The sequence below is a fragment of the Mixophyes fleayi genome, chromosome 9 (assembly GCF_038048845.1).
Source record: "Mixophyes fleayi isolate aMixFle1 chromosome 9, aMixFle1.hap1, whole genome shotgun sequence".
NCBI lineage: Eukaryota > Metazoa > Chordata > Amphibia > Anura > Limnodynastidae > Mixophyes > Mixophyes fleayi.
In genome coordinates this window covers 58,992,653-59,012,867 of record NC_134410.1, presented here as the reverse complement: position 1 = coordinate 59,012,867, position 20,215 = coordinate 58,992,653, and the positions used below count along the sequence as shown (strand labels likewise).

General features: G+C 40.8%; 1 protein-coding gene across 1 annotated transcript; it reads left to right on the top strand.

The window, feature by feature from the left end:
- Positions 1–503: 503 nt before the first annotated feature.
- C1GALT1C1 (C1GALT1 specific chaperone 1) lies at positions 504–13,061 on the top strand. Its single transcript, XM_075184388.1, has 2 exons — positions 504–583; positions 7,677–13,061. Exon 2 carries the CDS (start codon positions 7,682–7,684, stop codon positions 8,633–8,635), a length of 954 nt encoding a protein of 317 aa, XP_075040489.1. The 5' UTR covers positions 504–583; positions 7,677–7,681; the 3' UTR covers positions 8,636–13,061.
- The last annotated feature ends 7,154 nt before the right edge of the window (positions 13,062–20,215 follow it).

Sequence of the window (20,215 nt, the reverse complement as noted above, 5' to 3'; positions counted from 1 at the left end):
CTTAGGAACTATTCTGATCTAATGAATGGGGATAAAAAATATATAGTATCATGAAGAAAAGATGACTAATGTCAATAAAAGGGTTGACATAGATTTTACATCGTGCAATGTTTTAATATAATAAATGTATCAATGAATGAAAATATAATATAAATGTATCAATGAAAATATACACAAACGGATACTAGTTTTAGGTGATAAAGCTGAAAAGGGATTTTAACAGTAATGTAATTACATAACTGTATTATAATAATATTAAAACTTGAGATTTGAGAGACGTATTGTAATAATGAAAATTATTTATATATATTTTTGACAGTAACATTAAAGTCAATGAAACTGAGTGAGAAAACAACGTGCAATGTATCATTCAGCACTCTGTATTCCTAGGCGTTCCTTTTATCCGAAACAAATCCAAACGAATTTGCCAGGATGCAAAATGGCGCCCGGCGGGTTGTGCTTAGCAAGTAGTGACACGTCACTCCAGGACACGTGACCAAATGTCACCTGCGTAAAAAGGCGGAAGTACAAAATCCGGCAGGCGTTGGAGTGGGCTGTAGACTGTGGCTGCGGGACCAGGACGGTGAGGGGCTCATAAAACTTTGAAGTTATAATATGACTAGTTGTGTTTAGGGATCGGGCCACTGCCGGCTTTTTATATATAAAAAAAACTTTAATATCTTAATTAGGGATCGGCTGCAACAGGTCACGTCACAGACTCCAGGGAGCTGTCTGATGTCCTAGTTATTCTGTTTATGTGCGTCCCCTTCTCTTCTCGTATTTCTCGTATTATTCTACCTAATATTAGTGTCCATGTAAATGATCTATCAAGTGGGACCCACAGCAGCTAAAAGTTTTGCGGTTTGTCCAATATCCCCTCAGAAAGGTTATTGGTAACTGGTAGTTTCTCATCTTTCGTTTATTGTATTTTGTGTTCTGAGTTTTTTCCATTTTATTTTTTACATGAACCGGTCCAAAGAAAAGAACTTGTAAACAAGCCAGTGTCTGATCTCTATGATTTTTTTGTATTAAGGTTTATGTAAAGGGGATATTTAACATAATAATGCAGTTGTTTTATTCTATGTTTGTTTTTGATTAGGTTATGCTGCATAGCTTAATGATCCATGTAATCATAGTGTGTGCAAACTCCTCTTTCCAGCAGCAAAGTTTGCTGGAGAACAGTGTTAAGATGTTGCTATGTTTATGTTCCACTTATATTCTTGCTTGACTCCATATATATTGTTGTAAAGCAGAGGTGAGCAACATGTGGGTTGGAACTCCTAATTGGGGTCACTCCCCACAGTATGTGTTTTAGGGTCCCATTGATTGTCAGATATTCAATACATTGTTTTGGGGCCTGCCACATTTAGGGCCCCATGAGAATAGTGCACAAACCCTTGTATCACCAGCTAAAACAAAGGTTGAGCGTGCTGTGTGAGGATATTTTCATTTTTAAATCAGCAATATTGTTTGCAACAGTTGATTTCATAAGACCTTCATGGATCAGCTATAACATTAAAACCACTGGCAAATGAAGTGAATAACATTAATTATCTTGTTACAATGACACCCGTCAAGGGGTGGGATATATTAGGCAGCAAGTGAACAGTCAATTCTTGAAGTAGATGTGTTGGAAGCAAGAAAAATGGGCATATGTAAGGCTCTGAGCGACAAGGGCCAAATTGTGGTGGCTAGACGACTGGGTCAGAGCTTCTCCAAATTGGCAGGCCTTGTGGGGTGTGTCCGATATGCAGTGGTTAGTTGTTCAAGGAAGGACAACCAGCGACCAGTTTATATGCGCCCAAGGCTCATTGATGAGCGTGGGAAACAAAATGCTAGTCTGTCTGGTCCAATCCAACAGAAGAGCTGCTGTAGCACAAATTGCTTAAAAAAAATAATGCTGGCTATAATAGAAAGGTATCAGAACACACATTGCATCGCAGCTTGCTGCGTAGTCACTGACTGTTCATAGCGCCCATGTTAACTCCTGTCCACCATCGATGGTGCCTGCAATGGGCACTAGAGTGGCTGAATTGGAGCCATGGAAGAAGGTGACCTGATCTGATCACTTTTTTTTTTATTTTTTTTTACATTGTGTGGACAGCCAGGTGCGTGTTCTAATAGAAAGGTGTCAGAACATACAGTGTAGCTGCAAGTCGGTCTGAGTCCCATGCTGACCCCTTTCCATCGCCGAAAGCACCTACAATGGGCATGTAAGTGGCAAAAACGTAGAAATAGGAAAAGGTGGCTGTGGCCGGGTCCTGAGTACCAGTCGCCGCACGAGTGCGGCAGCCATCTTTTGAAATTGAACTCCGGTGCCAGGAGGGTTAATACCCGGCACCGGAGGTATTAAAACACCGGCGCTAGGTGCCGCGTGAACTGTATATGTATTGAAATGTTTTAAAATGTAAATAAAAATGGGTTATATGTGTGCGCTGCAGCGATGGCTAGGTAGCACCCAGCAATGCAGCATATAAGGGGCAGTGGCGGATCCAGGGGGGGAGGGGTCGCCCCCCCCCCCCCCATTACCAGGGTCTTGCTGCCGACAGCTGCACACTGTGCAGGTCCGTTCGGCAGTGGCAGTGTGCTGCCCGGCTGCTCTGATTTGTGTTTTAAACACAATCAGAGCAGCGGGGCAGCACACTGCCACTGCCGAACGGACCTGCACATACTGTGTAGCTGCCGGCAGCCGTAGAAATCAGAAAGGGGGCGGGGCCTAAATCACCCCCCCCTAAGATTGCCCCGGGTAGGACAAATGTCTACATCCGCCCCTGATAAGGGGTTAATAGTGTATAAATGTATAGTTGAGGCAGGGTTGTTTTTTTTTTTTTTTTTTATGAAATAAGTTTTTATTGGGTTTAGAAAACATAGACAGGTTATAAATGCAAATCAAACACAATGGCATGGTAGGCTATTGACAATGAAAGACTGACATCATGGCGCCAGGCCACAACATGCTTGAAGACCCTGAAAAGGGATGCGCCAAACCATACATATATAGGTGTTGAGCACCTCCAGACATGAAGCACGCATACAAAGACAAAGGGGGAAAGGGTAATCATTGGGGGGGGGGGGGGGCAGCAAAAATCCTCATTAAAGACCTAAGTTTAAGGTTCCTTTAACCCAGCAGAATGCAAATCAGCCTGACCCAACACATACCTGTTTGTCCCGCCCTACCAGGCAAGTGTTTGGATGTCAAATAGGACCCGCACCAATCAGTTTGTCAAATCTAAGATCGGGGACTCTGGAGAATCTAGGAGATCTAACCATGGGCACCAAATGGCATAATATGTTTTGAAAGAATCTGTGGATGAAAGGTGCATCTCATCCATGATCCTGTAGAGTTCCAATCTATTCGACCAATCCCGAATACTCGGAGGCGTAGTTGCTCTCCATTTCACTGGGATTACTGCCTTAGCCGCTGAGATTAAATATTTTAAGAGAGATTTTTTAAAGCGTGATATAGGCATGTCAACTTTATTTAATAGCCAGAACACTGGAGTGTTGGGTATATTTTGACCTAGCAGCTTCCGCGTGATGTTCACCACCTGAGACCAGAATGTTTGTAGCGTCGGGCAATCCCACCAAATATGCAAAAGAGAACCAGGTCCCTGGTTACATCTCCAACATGTGTCGGGCACCCCGTGAAAAACTCTCGCCAAGTAGGCCGGGCATCTATACCACCTGGTAAGTACCTTATAGTGGGTCTCCAGAATTGAAACACTAGGAGAGCATGCATGAGCTGCTTGGCAGATTTTGGACCAGTCAGTATCTTGTAACTTTACTCCTAGATCTCTCTCCCATTCTATCATGAATTTCGGAGGGGACACAAATAGATGTTCCACCAAAAGCTTATATATAATTGAGAGGGAATGCGGAGGACAAGTTAACCTGCAGCACAGGGATTCAAAAACCGTTAAGTTCCTAGAAGTGTGTTGTCTTGGAAGCCCCAACGATAGGAGATGTTTAATCTGCAGGTATCTCCAGATCTCTATATTAGGCAGATTCCATTTGGATTGAATCTCTGCAAATGGTAGGACGCCCTCAGCACCCACCAACTGGCCGACACGATGTATCCCCGCTTGAGCCCATTGTTTGAAAGCTGTCGGAGCAGTTCCAGGGGGGAACTTTGGATTATTGAATAATGGGGTTAGGGTTGTTTTTTTTTTTTTTAATATATATAAATAAAAATAAATGTAAATGTTTAGTGTGTTGGTGCTGCAGCACCAGAGGGGTTAACTCCCGGTGCTAGGTGCTGAGAGTGTGACTATGTACATTAAATGTAAATGTGTTTTAATGTAGGATGCATGTGTAGGGCATATTTCATTGACTTTAATGTCACTGTCAAAGATATATAGATATAGATATATATATATATAATTTTCATTATTACAATACGTCTCTAAAATCGTTTTATTATTATAATAGTTATTAATTACATTACTGTAACCTGGACCAATTGGTTTCCAGGAGGCTGGTGTGGAAGTCCTTCCGGCAGCCACTGAAGCTGGCTGCCAGGGGGGTGAAGGATTCAGGGCAGCTCCTGCAGCCCCTGCTTGACCGAGGCAAGAGCTTTTTGGTCCAGGAGGTGCAGCGCCTCCTGGGGGTCCCAGGAAGCCAAGTCCCTAGCTGGAGCTTCAACTAGCGACAGGGCAGGGACTGCTGCCCCGGATTCTGGCTGCTTTCCCTTGGTACTATTTTCGGCCAGGGAGCAGAGCCAGACTGTGGAGCAGGGTCCCTGAAAGTAACTTTGGGCGGGAGATTTAAAAGATAAATCTCTCGCCACAGGCACCAGGGAAGGAGACTGGGAGCTTGTGGACAGGGGGAAGTATATGCCCCCCTGCCACTAGCAGCAATGGTAAAGGTGTTAAACTCTCTGGGTTGATTCACGTGCATGAATCAACTCAAATTGGTTAAAGGGACAGGAGGATGGTTTACCTCCTGCTAAGACTAGACCCCAAGGGGCATATTCAATTAGCTTTCCGGTCCGCGGGATCGCGCCGGAACAGCCGCGAAACTTAATCCACGTTACCGCAATAACGTGGATTTTCGTTCGCAGCCCATAGGGTTGCGTACGAAAATCTGCGTTAATGCGGTACCGTAATACCAGCAAGAACGCGCACTTTTCGCGGTAACGCGCGTTACCACAAACCGGAAAGCTAATTGAATATGCCCCCAAATGTGTATAAAAAGGGCTCTGTTTTGTATTGAAAGTTGTTCTTCTTGTTTCATCTGACCTGATCACTGGTACCTTCATCTAGTGTAAGAACAAATAAACCTCACTTGCTTCAAAGACCTGCTTGGAAACTTCTCTATGCTGATTCCTGTGACCTACAGATTAGACCCAACTCTAATCCATTCCCGGCTGTTCTGAGATTTGGACCCAGCTTTCTGGTACCACCGCTCTGCCCGCTACCCAGCAGCTCTGGCCTGTGTGATAGGCCAGGGGGGATCCATCCACAGCAACCCTGATCAATAGGAAGAGGTCAAGGGTACCAAGTACATCCTTTCATGGCAGTGGTGTTCCCTGATGGCAGTGGCCTCTTTCAGCAGGGAAATGCTCCCTCCTGCCACATTGTAAAAAATATTCAGGAATTTCAGGAACATGTCAGTGTTCAAGGTGAAATTCCCCAGATAATCCGTTTGGGCATCTGTGGGATTTGCTGGAAAAACAAGTGTGAGCCATGGAAATCCTACCTTGCAACTTACTGGAAGGACCTGCTGCCAGATACCACAGGCCACCTTCGACTTGTGGAGTCCATACCTCGACGGGTCAGAGTTGTTTTGGCGCCATGAGGGGGACCTACGCAATATTAGGCAGATGGTTTTAATGTTGTGGCTGATCAGTGTATAGTGAAATGCAAGACCATGCTCCAGACAACCTACTCCTTAAAAGTGTGCATATTGTGATGCCCACAGTTGTGTAATATTTCCTAATGGTACATAATTCAAAATCACAGCCAGCATTTACAAGAGCTGTGTATTTGAAGAAAAGCCTGAGTTCTGGTGTTGTGTGTGTGTGTGTGTGTGTATAGGAAACTATGTTTCGGGTTACTGGTTACCAAAAAAAAACCCCAGCACTTCTCTGGAAGTAGACCTGGCCTTCCAAAGGTTTTTTTTTCAACTCCAGATTTATTGATTTCTACATACTTGTCTACAACTTTTTTTCTTAATAGACTAGTTTTTATTCCTATACCTTTTAGCTATGTATCATCATGTGCAATTGTTGTTTACTTTTGTCAGCTATTGTCTGTATCCAAAGCAGAACACACAAGTTCTGGGTCCTTTTCTAGAGCATCAAAAATAAACAGGTGTTCCCTGTATTATAAATATACAGCTGGAAAGGTGACTTGCAGGAGGTGACGCCAAAGTCAATTAATTGGTTGTATGAAGGTAGAAACCTGTCTAACAAATTATGCATTAAAAAGATAACTTGTATTTATGTCTGATGCCTCACAGCAACGTAGGTTTGTGTTCCAAGCTGAAAAATTAACATTGTGCATCAAACAAGGCATATTACAAATGTGTGATTTTGTGTGTTTCTACATACAATTTGGCTTACAAAACAAAAAAGACAGTTGTCAGCGCTTATCCTTTAAACTGCATATCTGTGTGTGTCTAGCAAAATGAAAACATGAGGTATTAGTTCATATTTTGATCAAAAGATTTAAGCCTGCATCCCAACGTCAAGGGTACCTCATTATATGCAGGTCCTACACTGACCTATATGCTTTAAACACCATTAAAATGCAGTTAAAATCAGATGCACTCACCTCCCAGGTATAGGGGTTTACATCTAGCAAGGGCTGGCTTGTGAGCCACACCCAAATGTGCCTTAAATAGGCTTAATGGACAGCTGCTATGACAAAAAGGCAATATTTTGAAACAAAACCAGAGAAAAACAAGCCTGTGCTCGATATATCCCACATTATATATGGTACCAGCTGCTTGGCAATAACTTCATGACTTCATTCCTGTGAACACTTGTCTTTACACACGTGTACTTATTTTTTTTGCTCTCTGTTGCTGCAGAGCACTGTGAAACCTTACAAGTCAAAGACTATCATAGTGGTCAATTGGGTGAATGTCACAGGTGTGAAGACAGGAGCCAACTGTTACGATATTACAGATAAATGTTTTGTTTTGGATTTTTTTTTTTATTTCTTTCATTTTTATTTTGCTAAAGTGTCCCCTTCTGCAGCGCTATTGTAGAATGATTTGCACATTATCAAAGTGGAGAAAAGTTAAGTGCAGGGACCAGAAAGAGTTAAATGGTTGAGACAGCTACACAAACTATAATTCACTTCAGTGACCTGACCTCCTAGGAGTGGGGGACATGTAGTTTTGGTACAGTCTATGGTGATGGTGCCAAAAAGGATAATGCAAACCTTTTGGCAGAAGTCGTGCAATAATATATTGACACATCGTAAGGTGGAAATTTTTCCAGGATATCTGAAGCGTGTAGCTAGAGTAAATGAAGCTGTGTTTGAGACACTGGGTGTGTACACCTGCTGCGAACGTCATCCTTTTTGTGATTTTGTTTGAACTATGAACAGAGGACTAAAAATACTTTTGCCTTCAAATGACAAATTTGTTCTGTTGATAATATAGAATATGCTGCCATTTAGTTTTCATTTTATCAGCAACTTTTACTAATTTTTATTTTTGTATTTTAGGAAAGATGATTTCAGAAGGAGGCTCGTTTATGCGGGGGATATTGATAGGTGGTGCATTTTGCATAGTTGTTACACTCCTAGGGCACATTAAATTGAGTCGTGAATCTGCAACCCCCCATGAACACCATCACATCCAAGCTCCTAATAAAGAAGAGGTTTTAAAACTGTCCGGGGGAAAACGGAGGGAGCTGAGTCAGAGCATAAGGGTGTACTGTGTTATTCTTGTACGACCAAAAGATCTAAGTCTTTGGGATGCTGTCAGGACTACCTGGAGCAAACACTGTGACAAGGCTGACTTCTATAGCTCAGAACATGTTAAAGTATTTGAATCGATTGTTCTTGACAGTAATGACATGTGGGTTATGATTAGGAAAGCTGCTCAAATGGCATATGAAAAATACAAAGAGGAGTATAACTGGTTCTTCATCAGTCAACCCTCCACATTTGCCATCATTGAAAACCTGAAATATTTTCTGTTGCAGAAAAACCCTTTGGAACCTTTCTACATTGGTCACACGATGAAGGATGGAGACTTAGACTATGTTGACTTAGCAGGTGGCATAGTGTTAAGTGTTGGCACGGTAAACCGGTTTATCCAGGTAATGGATGAACCAGATAAGTGTCCAGAGAAAGGTGGCCTCATATGGAAGGTTTCAGAAGATAAGCAGTTGGCAATGTGCCTAAAGTACAAAGGAGTGTTCGCAGAAAACGCAGAAGACGGTGAAGGAAAGAATGTCTTCAATACCAAATCTGTAGGTAGCCTAATTAAAGAAGCCATGGCTAATGATCCCCAAAAAGTAGTTGAAGGTTGCTGCTCAGATATGGCAATCACGTTCAGTGGGCTATCACCGAACCACATGCAAGTTATGATGTATGGTGTTTACAGGCTAAGAGCTTATGGACATAGCTTTAATGATGCTTTGGAATTCTTACCCCCACCAGACTCCAATAATGATTAAAGAGTCAAACATGTCTTCGTTCCAAGTTACACTCAATCATCGAGAACGCTATAAAGATTTTAATATTACAGTAGTATGGACATCTGACAACCTGGGCTGGAAGAAATTATTAGCTGTTAAATATGGCTTTGAAGAAGAAAATGGACAAGAGTAAGAACTTGATCCATGCATATGTGCAACTTTACGATTTCTGTACAGTATAGCCGTGTTAGTCCCATGCTTCAATGTCAGGACTGCAAAATGTCTTATTACACACTTTAACAAGTTTTACATGGTAGTGATTTTTTGCACGCAAAGTCTATTTTTCTAAATCTTAAAAAACTGGGTTGATATTGTTTCAATGGTAAGTAAGCTTTGTATGATTCTTCTGGCATGCTCCCTATGGGAGAAGATAAATGATTTGAACTTGAGTATGTTGCCTATAAATGGACAACCTAAACTCCGTTGCCAAATGATTTTGTGCTGTTACGTTTAGTCTGAGTTTCTCCACTGCTACTAAGCTCTAGCTCCATTACCTCTAACATTGCATGTACTAAGCCCCGTCAACAATGAAATGTACACAAACCATCTTTCTCAAACTTTGAAAGAGCACACCCAGTATTTTTATTTTATTATGTGTGTACATAGCCATAGCCACTGGCTGCAATTATGTTTTGGATGTATGGGGGGGGGTTCAATTGGCCATGTTACTGCTGAAAGTAACGCGTCCTGTGCACTATTACCGGTGTTATGGTAATAGTGCGCATTCTTACCGTTAATACAATAATCTTGAATGATGATTTTTGCTCGCTGCACCCTGAATCTGTGTTAAAATTACCATATTAACGGTAATAGATTTATAGATTTAGTGTGTTACTCGTGGCATAATTGAATTCCCCCCCCCCCCATGGACTCCAAACAAGGTGACGTGTGGGAAACACATGGAAGTGGAACAACTAGTGCTCCAAAAAAAGAAAAAAACACCATAAGAACGAACACAAATGTTTATGGATCTGCTTTGAACATCGATGTTTTGCAACTGATTTGTTTGTAAGCCACATAACTGAAATTCCAGTGGTTATGTCCTGTAGCCGTATTGCTCAAATGTGACAAAACCTGTTTATAACCCATTGTAATGTTGTGAAAGTATTCAACCTTTTACCCATTTGGAACACTGGGAAATATTTAAAGTGGATACTTCTAGCAGTGTACCAGTTCTTAATTGGGACAAGTACCATTGTTCATTAACAGTACATGAATGCTGCTGCTGCTAGGTTTTATCATTTCTAGCTTAAAGGTCCTGTTCAAATGATCACTGTTACTATGATTGTAATGCATCGTGGACATTGCTGCCATCTGAAAAAATCATGTCCTTAGGTTTAGAGAGCAGTAACTCTAGCAATAAAGCATCTGCATTATTTACAGAATGCAACAAATGTAAAAAGCATGGCAATCTTGCTCATCTGAACAAGTCCTTTACAAGCGGAGTACCACTTTCACATCTTTGAAATGTACGTTTATTATTGCACTGTGCTTTAAAGTAGTTCTCCACCTAACAACAAATTCACTATATCACTATATACATGTCGTGGGTAATACATAATATATATGTGGTACACTCTTTGGTGTGAGGATGATGGCTCCTGGCTTAGAGAGCTGTGCTTGTGAAGCTCGATAGCTGTTCAGTTTCTCATTTGCTGCGGAGGGCTTTTTTTTTTTTTTTTATTGTTGTTTGTGGGGGGTTGGACGCATTAAATACTAACGTCAATTATTTTTATATGGAGTATGCACAAAAGTCACTTTACTTTTAAAAGTGATTGTTTTTTTTTTTTTCTTTATGGAAAAGAATATACATTCTAGTCTAGAGATAATGTGACAGACGTGTAGCTTTTTTTATATATATATATATATATATATATATATATATAATAGACTCACTGTATTTTGTTTAGCCTAGTGGGCATATCTACTAAGAGGCACCACTATTTAAAAGACTCCCCTATTTTAGACGTGGGCAACCCATTGCCAGGAGCAGCCATGATGGAAGAGATCTAGGCTCTTTGAGAGCCTTTACGCCATATCAATGGAGTCTTTCCCTCTAGTGCTGGAGGAGCATTGGAAGCTCTGTGATACCATAACACATACTCCTTCTGCCTTGGTAGAAGTGAAATAATTGTCTGGAACTTTTGGGATTATATAATTTCCTTTCTCCCTGGAGCCTCATGCACTGCTTAGGGCAAAACTTAACTCACTTCAGTCATATTTATTTAAAAAAAAAAAAAAAAATGTTTTATTGGGTTCTAATAACAGACAGGTTATAAATGTAGCAAAACAGCATGGTAGACTATTAACAATGAAGAAGAAAGATAGTCAGGACTTTTATCTGCACTCACCCTTACCAGTGAAATGGTAAAGTTTATATTGAATAGATACCCCTCTGAATGTTGCTTGTGCAGTACTATGCCAGCTTTTTTTCAGAGGGGTGAGATGCCAGATGTGACTGCAGTGCTCCCTGTTATACAGCCACATGGAGCCAATACCAATATTGGGATAAATGTATGAAACCTTCTAAAAAGGGAAAGGTGGTTGTGATTCATCCCCAATCAGATTGTAGCTAATATTTATCTAGTACATTCTTGAAATGACAGATTCTGGTTGCTTTTGGCAACGTTTCCACTCTTTTTTGTTTTTGGAAGGTTTGATGCATTTGCCCCATAGTCTTTTTTTACCTGACTGTGAGGGTCGGGGTAGTTGGCAAATCATAGTACTATGTACTGCTCATAGCTTTTTACCTCAAAGTGGAGAACTCCTTTAAATGTCTTTACAGAAATCTTATGGCGTAATCTCTACAAAACTTATTTCCACAGCTGAACTACTTGTTATCTGGTATTAGGAAGTCTGTTTTATAATGACTTGTACATTTTACAACTAGTAAGGGTAGTGCCGTGGGAAATGGCCATAATAAAAACCCATATTATCATATTGACACTCCCGTGTTGTGGGACTAGTTGTTTTTTTTCCAGAATTAGTTATTTTCTAATGTAGAACAATAACCACTGTAAAATATACAAAAACCACTTGAATACATCTATACAATATAACCTCTCTAACTGGGTTCAAATGAATGGAAATATATATATATAATTTTTTTGTATACACCCTTATAAAAAATTGCAGCAGTTTCCATATTTGCTCCTTTATTAGACACAATCCTGAACACTTATGTACTAATGTCATCATTTCAGCTCCAGAAGACAGATGAGCTGTGGCTCTCCTGTTAGAGAACCGCTGGCACTTTGGCTTTCGAATCTCTCCTTATGCCCGAAGGCAGTATGTATTGTACAACTCCTCACATGCACATGGTTGGATTAATAATTTCATACATTCACATACCTACCTCCTGTGAGGCAATATATAAACCATACATTGGTCCTGAATGATCATCTGCGAACTGTTTGACAGAATAATTGCCTACAGAAACAGCTAGTTCGAATCCTTCCATACTTGCCAACTTTTACTTTCTCCCGTGTGGAAGATCCCTGAGGGAAGCTCAGTTGGCAAGTGTGGGAGGGGCTGTGGTTACATTGCCACTGGAGTTTCAACCTTCGTCACCACTCGCTACATTACACTGCATAGGTGGGGCTTAATTTTGTCATTAAGCCCTGCCTCCACCTGGGATCTGGGAGAGTGCCAGAAATTTGGGAGCCTCCCAGACAATCTGGAAGAGTAGGCAAGTATGAAGAATGGCTAAAGCATTACGACCCTAAGGGAGGGGCACAGCTTCCTAGCTAAAGTTTCATAATGATATGTTAATACCTGCTTTGCAATTAAACGTTTACTCAGACTGCTAGTTAATGTTAGATTTTGCTAAACTGGATGATCAGTCCACTTTAAAATTGAGCAGGCTGTATGAGTATAGACATAACTATATTTCCAACTAGTCAACATATTGTCCCCCAGACTTCAAGTAACCAATACTGTGCTCTGGTCATTTGATCTGTTGGGTCATTGGTTACTTGGGCCAAAATATGTTGTAATTTTTTTTTCTTTTTTCTTTTTTTTTTTTTTTTTATAACTTTAATATAGTCATTTTACACTCTAATCAATGTAAAGGTTAATTTTGGTTAACAATCCCACCTTTTGATTTACATTTGAATATAAAAATATGAACACTTGCTTCTTGTCATTTTGTTGAGAAACTGCCTGTGACCTGTAAGGCCAGTGATATGCTTCTGAAGTATAAATCCCTAATATCATAGGTAAATTAAATGAAGAATTGGAAGGTGAGGGGGCTCACTGGAGTATTTATACATTTGGGTCTGGTGTGGGGTAATCTAACAGCATTTATTGTAAAAAATTAAATATTTGTAATTTTTTTTTTTTTTTTATGTTCTGCAAACTTTAAAATACTGAATTTCTGTATGAAGTAAAAACTATTTTATATTAACTGTGTCTTGTCTTTCTTTTTAATGATGTTTTCCATTAGGACAGTGACTATAATTCACCCAACATGAGAATTTATAGGAGGTGAAAATGTCTTTAGATGTAAGGAATAGTTTCGGTTATCGTTCCATCATGTATTATTGAATATAGCCAGAATATTTATCGCTAGAAAGGTGGGGGGGGGGGGGGGGGGTTTATTTATTTTTTTAACTATAAAACCTTTTTCAAATTTATTTATTTATTTTTTGTTTCTCTCCCACCTCAATTAATGTGGATCTACAAATGGATCAGTCCTCCATAGCCATGTTGTTTAACACCAACCCGTAAATGCAGTTACACACAATCATTTGTTGCTGTGTGATGCTTAACAAATGTATCAGTAAATAGAGATGTGCTATGACATGACATCTGACTGATCCAGTTACTCTTGTTCCGCTGATCCATACATTATTAAAACATGTCACTCAACTGAGTCTTATAATGCAATCTCCACATTGATATACACTACAATTGTTCAGGAATGACAATAACAATGATTATTTTTTTTAGTCATCTTTTGCAGACTGCTGTAAACCCCCTGACATGCCCATTATACGATTTCTTTCTTATGGCTTCTTCCAGCTCTGTAAAACAGAAGTTCGTTACATTATCACTAATTGGCTCACAATGCAGATTTGTGCCATACAGATTGACTGGGTTAAGAAATATTACTTAAGCTCTTGTGGATACACTGGCCCTAAATCCAAGCTGCAAGTTAAGATCTGTAGAAATAAAACAAAATTGATTGCATAACCCTACCTACCAGTTTCAAAGAAATAAGTTAATGGAGATGCAAGAAATATGTTTAGGAGTGTGCAGGTATTATTGATCTGTAAGGCCCCATGAAGCTATGTATTGCCTGAGCATACATAAAATGGGGACCTACAATGTACACAAAATAAATGAGCGATGAAACAAAAGTCTGAGAGAGTTGTACTCTTGAGAGAGCTTACAAATTGGGCAGAGCTAAGGCTTTAGCAAGTATTTCAAAGTAGATTCATCATCATATGTTTACATGTAGCACCACTAATGCCGCTGTGCTGTACAGAGAACTCTCTCCCATCAGTCCACACACTGGTCTATTTGATAGTAGCCAATAGATTGAACAGTAGTGGATATACCAGGGTGAGGAGGATGAGTTGTATAAATAAGTTTTTACAGAGCCCACTTTAGATTGGTAGTATCAGAAGGTTACCTTTTTCTTTTTTGACCAAGATGCAGTTTGTACATAGATTCAGCTCTAAATCTAATCCAGTTTTGTGGCATTTTTCACAAAAACTTGCAAGACAATAATTAGTCAACGCTATAGTTAAGAATTCACTTACCTCCATGGATGTTCCCTCTGCAGGAAGCTAGACACTGACCAGGAGCGAGTAGCTTTAAATGTTAAATCTATTTCATAAAGAAGTTTCAGTTTGGCTGCTTTATTCATGTTCCTTAATGTCACGTTTGCACGCAGATGATTAGTCCCCTAGAGGAGAGCTTTCTAAGGCAGTGTTACTCAAACCCAGTCTGTATGTTTTTCAGGTGACAAGGCAAATAATTAGAACACCTGTGGATCTGTTACAATGTGTCAGTCAGTAATGAGTACACCAGTGCTAAAGCAAGGAAATATGGAAAACATGCAGTTAGGAGACCTGAGCAGGGTTACCAACTCTGAAATGAAAAACAAGCCCAAACCAATACAAAAAAGCCCAAATTACAAGGGACCGTCCTTTTCTATAACACTAATTTCTTCACTGAATCTCCATTTAGAAAACCACTATAAACACAAGAGGACACTTTTCTACATTGATATGGCAAAAAAAAAGAAGCAAATGCAGTAAAATACCCTTTTAAAATGGGGGAAACCGACATGACTGTAGGTTCAATAATCATCCCCAAATACACCGTTTCTTATTAGCCATAATTACACCACAGCATCGCCCCGACAAGTAAAAAAGCTAAATCCACAACATATGTGAACTGAGTATAATGTATGCAAGGACACTGTTATGTTTATACCACACAGCCCAATGATATAACAGTATAATATAGGGCTCTGAAAGCAGTCATCTGACATGAGCAGCTTACGGAATGGGAGGGGAGGGTGTTAGGTAGTGGTGTTACTTGCTATAAGTGCAGCGATCGTACAGACACAGAACTTATTTCAGCAGGTTGTTGCAGATCTGTCTTCCTGGTGAGCCACTAACTGACAACACAGCAGCCAATCGAAATCCGCCTTACTAAATGGCCCAGCCTGTCTCTTCTCACATGACTTTCAGCCATTAGGGGGCGGGCGAGTGTTTGCGTGATTGACCCACGAAGTGTCCTTTTTGGAAGGAGGATGAAGTGGAAGTAACGAAATAGCTGGAAAGGAAGTAAAATGAAGGTTCTGACCAGGCACGGGCTGGCAAATCTCAGCCCGAGGGCGCACAGGCGGCCGCATCACATGACACGTGATGCGGCCGCGCCATCAGTAATATTAAGGAAAACGTGCATCCACGGGGAAAAGGGGCGGCCAGCCCGAACAGGGGTCAGACTGCCCCCTTCCCCCCGGCCCAGCCTGCCCCTGGTTCTGACACAAGTGTATTGTAAAGCCCAAAAACCCGCGACCAGAAAAAGAAACCAGCAACTTGGAAAAAAAAACAAGCCCAATTCCGCTTGTTATAAGCGGAATTGGCAACTGTGGTCTCGAGGACCAGGTTTAAGAAACACTGTTCTAAGGCAGAGTAAGGGAGGGAGGGGGGGGGGGGGGGGTGTTGACTGTATGGTGGAAATACCTAGGCTGTAAGTATTGGTAGAAGTTTTTGATGGGAATTTCAGAATTGACTGTAAATCTGAAAAAGGAGAGTAAAGTTTGGGTATGTGCTAAACATTCATAATCTGGCAGCCAGGGTTCAAAGGATTGCTTGTTTCAACCAAGATGAGAATGGGGTTATTCCAAATTGGTATTATTGTGGATGAGGTAGGTGCTAAAGAGAACAATTTGTTGACACAGTCCTATATCAATAGTGATGAGATGACAGGATGATATTTCCTACCTGGGGAGCCTACTCATAGAAGAGAGCAATGAGATACTGATCCTCTCCGCCTCAACCCACATCAATAGACCCCATTTTAAAAGTTGGAGGCGCACTCCGGTGAACACATTGGGCAGGTCCATCCCATAAGAGCAAAGAGCGCTTTTTAGAACTGCGCATGCACAATAGAATAATTTACGTGTCAGACTGAGATGTATCTCCCCCTTCCACGCTCTATGCTGAGAGAGGCAGAATGGGGGAGGAAGTGGGCAGGGCGGTATAGGCATAGTACATTAAGGGCATGTTGATGCTTATGTACTATGCTGAGGTGGATGTAGCCGCAGATAGACTTTTTGGAGGCCTGGAGTAAGATCCATGGTGCTGATGATGATCAGCACAGATCTTATGTATTAAAAAAGTAAACTATTGAAAAAAAACAAAAACAATCAGCCCTAGTAATGACAGCCTAGGCTGGTACTGACAAAAATGTGTCGGTCCCCCCAAATTTACCAGTGCTGGCACTAGACTTTACCAGATAGGGCTGGTGGTAGTATAGCAGCGAAACACATTGGGTCCCCTTGCCATAGTGCCAGACTAGCCCTGGGCCAGTCTGCATGGGCCCCACCCCCCCTAGGTGTAACCAGCCCTGTGCTGAAAAGCACAAGGGCTTTTCCCACACTCCTGAGTTCAGGTTGTGGGAGATCCCCCCGTTCTAAATATGTCTGCCCAACAGCTAAGAGCTCATTAGTGATGGGAGCACTTGGTGAGCTGGTCATGCATTGTTCTATAAGGGTTTTTTTTCTACAGGACTGGGTACTATAACAGAAGTGGATGCCAGTGATAGTCACATGGATCTAGTAGAGCAATAAAAATTGTAAAAGAGGGTATTGTAGGGGTGTCTTTATTTACAATAAATGGGTACCAGGGCATTACAGAGCCCACTTTAGCTTGCCAGTATCTGAAAGTTACCGTTTTAATTTATTTCAAGTATGCCCTGGCAACCATGGGTGTGATGGTGCTTGTAGTACTACAAGAGAAAGCATGCCAAAACACTTAATGGTGTAATAGTGGCCTGTGCATGCTGGGACTTGGAAAAAGGGAAACAATCTGTATTTCTAACTGTGAGATTTTGACGATTCCTTGTAATTCCCAATGTTTTTGTATTGTGGTAGGGGCAAGATTGTGAAAAATATGTAACTAGTGGATTTGATATTCATTATGTTGGTGATTACGGAACACAGATATCAACTATTTTTAATTTTGTATGCCTGCGTGCATATTATCACATCTATTGGATTGGTAGGAGTTTAGATATGATGATGTTGTGCACCCTATGCCATGACAGCTTTGGATATATCAGGAAGAATATATTTAAGCAGTGCCATTAAGTATGACGGGAAGGGACTGTCTCTTTCAATATAAAGATCATATATTCTATTATTATATTATTTATGGTATTGATTATGGGGTATAAGATATATGTGTGTTTGTAACAAGCACCTATATAACTAACTAGGATTTGATTGATCAGTTATTTGGCACGAGGCAGTACAGTGGCTTAGTGGTTAGCACTTCTGCCTCACAGTACTGGAGTCATGAGTTCGATTCCCAACCATGGCCTTATCTGTGTGGAGTTTGTATGTTCTCCGTGTTTGCATTGGTTTCCTCCGGGTACTCCGGTTTCCTCCCACACTACAAAAACATAGTAGTAGGTTAATTGGCTGTTACCAAAATTTACCTATTTCTCTCTCTGTGTCACGCTTCTGGTATCACAAACGAGCCCAATAGCCAGGTATTTCTGAATTCAAAAGGATTTATTTTGGTATACAAATAAATCTCCAGTGTCCAACAAATAAAGTCCAAAGTAACAAGAGGTTAAAGGTCTGGTGGAAGTATCAAGTACTTGTAGTCCAAATCACAAGGAGGCAAGGTTCTGTGGAAGCATCTGGTTCAGAGACAAACACAATACTCGTGCAAAGGCTTCATAACAGGAAGTGCCTTTTCTAGGCCCAAACAGGAAATGGGATCCAAGATGGAATCTTCATGAGACAGTCCCGGCCATCTTGGATAAGGGCTATTGTAAGGGCAAGTTCATAACAGAGATCCAAGATGGAAACTTCATGATGCAAACACGGCCATCTTGAATGAGGGCAAAACTAAGGGCAAGTACATAACAGGATGCCCCCTTCTCAACGACGTCCTCTGGACGACTTAGGACCAGGTTTCCCAGGATGCTGTCTATGAAATGCTTTTACCAAAAGTGGGGCATGAACATCCTTTGCAGATTGCCAAGAGTCATCTTCTGGCCCATAACCCTGCCAACGTAGCAGATACTGTAATTGGTTTCGAAACATACGAGAGTCCAGGATCTTTTCGACAATAAATTCCTCATGCTCATCAACTTGAATTGGCTCAGGAGGAGGCAAAGAGCGACCAGGAAATGGATTCTTAACTGAAGGTTTTAGTAATGATACATGAAAAACAGGATGTACCTTCATGGAATCAGGAAGATCCAATCTAAAAGCCACTGAACTAATCTGTGCAATGATCTTATATGGACCAATAAACTTACTTCCCAACTTAGCAGATGGTACCTTCATTCTTAAATGTCTAGTTGACAACCATACTTCATCACCAATACTAAAAGTTGGAGCAGCCCTTCGTGATCTGTCAGCATCACGTTTATATCTTTCTTGAGCAGTTTTCAAAGTCTCTTTTAATAATTCAAGATTATTTTGCATAATAATCAGTCTATCTTCCACAGCAGGAATTGGAGAGTCACAAGGTAGATTGGGACAAATATTTGGATGATATCCTAGATTAGCATAGAAAGGGCTAAATCTTGTAGACGAATGTTGAGAATTATTGTATGCAAATTCAGCCATGGGGAGGATATCAACCCAATCATCCTGTAGGTGACAAATATAACATCTGAGATATTGCTCAAGTGTTTGGTTTGTTCGCTCCGTTTGTCCATTTGACTGTGGATGAAATGCAGTGGACAAGTTCACCACAATGCCAAGGGATTTGCAAAACTGTTTCCAAAATCGTGATGTGAATTGAACGCCTCGGTCTGACACCACATCATTAGGAACGCCATGCAAACGAAAAACTTCTTTTATAAGTAAGTCGGCTGTTTCTTTTGCTGTAGGAGTACCCTGGCAGGGTATAAAGTGAGCCATCTTTGTCAGTCTGTCAATTACCACAAAGATAGTGGTCATATTCTTAGATCTCGGAAGTTCTACAATAAAATCCATGGAAATGGAATCCCATGGACGTGTAGGTATTGGCAAAGGTTGTAGTAGTCCAAAAGGAGAAGCACGAGGAGTCTTAAATCTGGCACACGTTGTACAAGAGGATACATATTTTGCTATATCTTCCTTATAGTTGGGCCACCAGAATGAACGGCTTAACAGTTCTTGAGTTTTCTGAAGTCCTTTATGGCCTGCTAATTTAGAGTCATGGAATAGTTGCATGACCTTTAACCGTGCTTTTTCTGGAACGTATAGTTGATGTGCCATATGCCAGACTCTGTTGTCATAAGATAATTTAACATTTTTTGGAGGATTCATGAGGGTAGAATCCATATCATATCCATTCTTGATGTCTGTTAATAACTCCGTTGTACAAATAACCCCCAAAAAATTTGAATCAGGAATTATTGTTTGAACAGGCTTTACCTGTTGAGGATTCTCCGCATAAGCTCTTGAGAGGGCATCGGCTTTTCCATTCTTCGATCCAGGTCTATAGGAAATTAGGTAATCAAAACGGCTTAAAAAGAGAGCCCATCGAGCTTGTCGGGGAGATAATCTTTTTACTGATTTAAGGAATTCCAAATTCCGGTGATCGGTGAGGACTATCACTTGATGCTTTGCACCTTCTAAAAGATGTCTCCATTCTGAAAAAGCAGCTATAATGGCAAGAAGTTCTTTATTTCCCACATCATAGTTTCTTTCAGGAGCAGTCATTTGCCTTGAATAAAAAGCACAGGGGTGAAGTAACATTTTTTCTCCTACTCTTTGTGAAATTACTGCTCCTATAGCTGAATCTGATGCATCAGTTTCCAAAACAAATGGGAGTGTAGGATCAGGATGAATTAATATAGGAGCTGACGTGA

What these genes read in the sequence shown, in the direction of transcription:
- C1GALT1C1 (XM_075184388.1), top strand. Translation starts at nt 7,682, where the DNA reads ATGATTTCAGAAGGAGGCTCGTTTATGCGGGGGATATTGATAGGTGGT.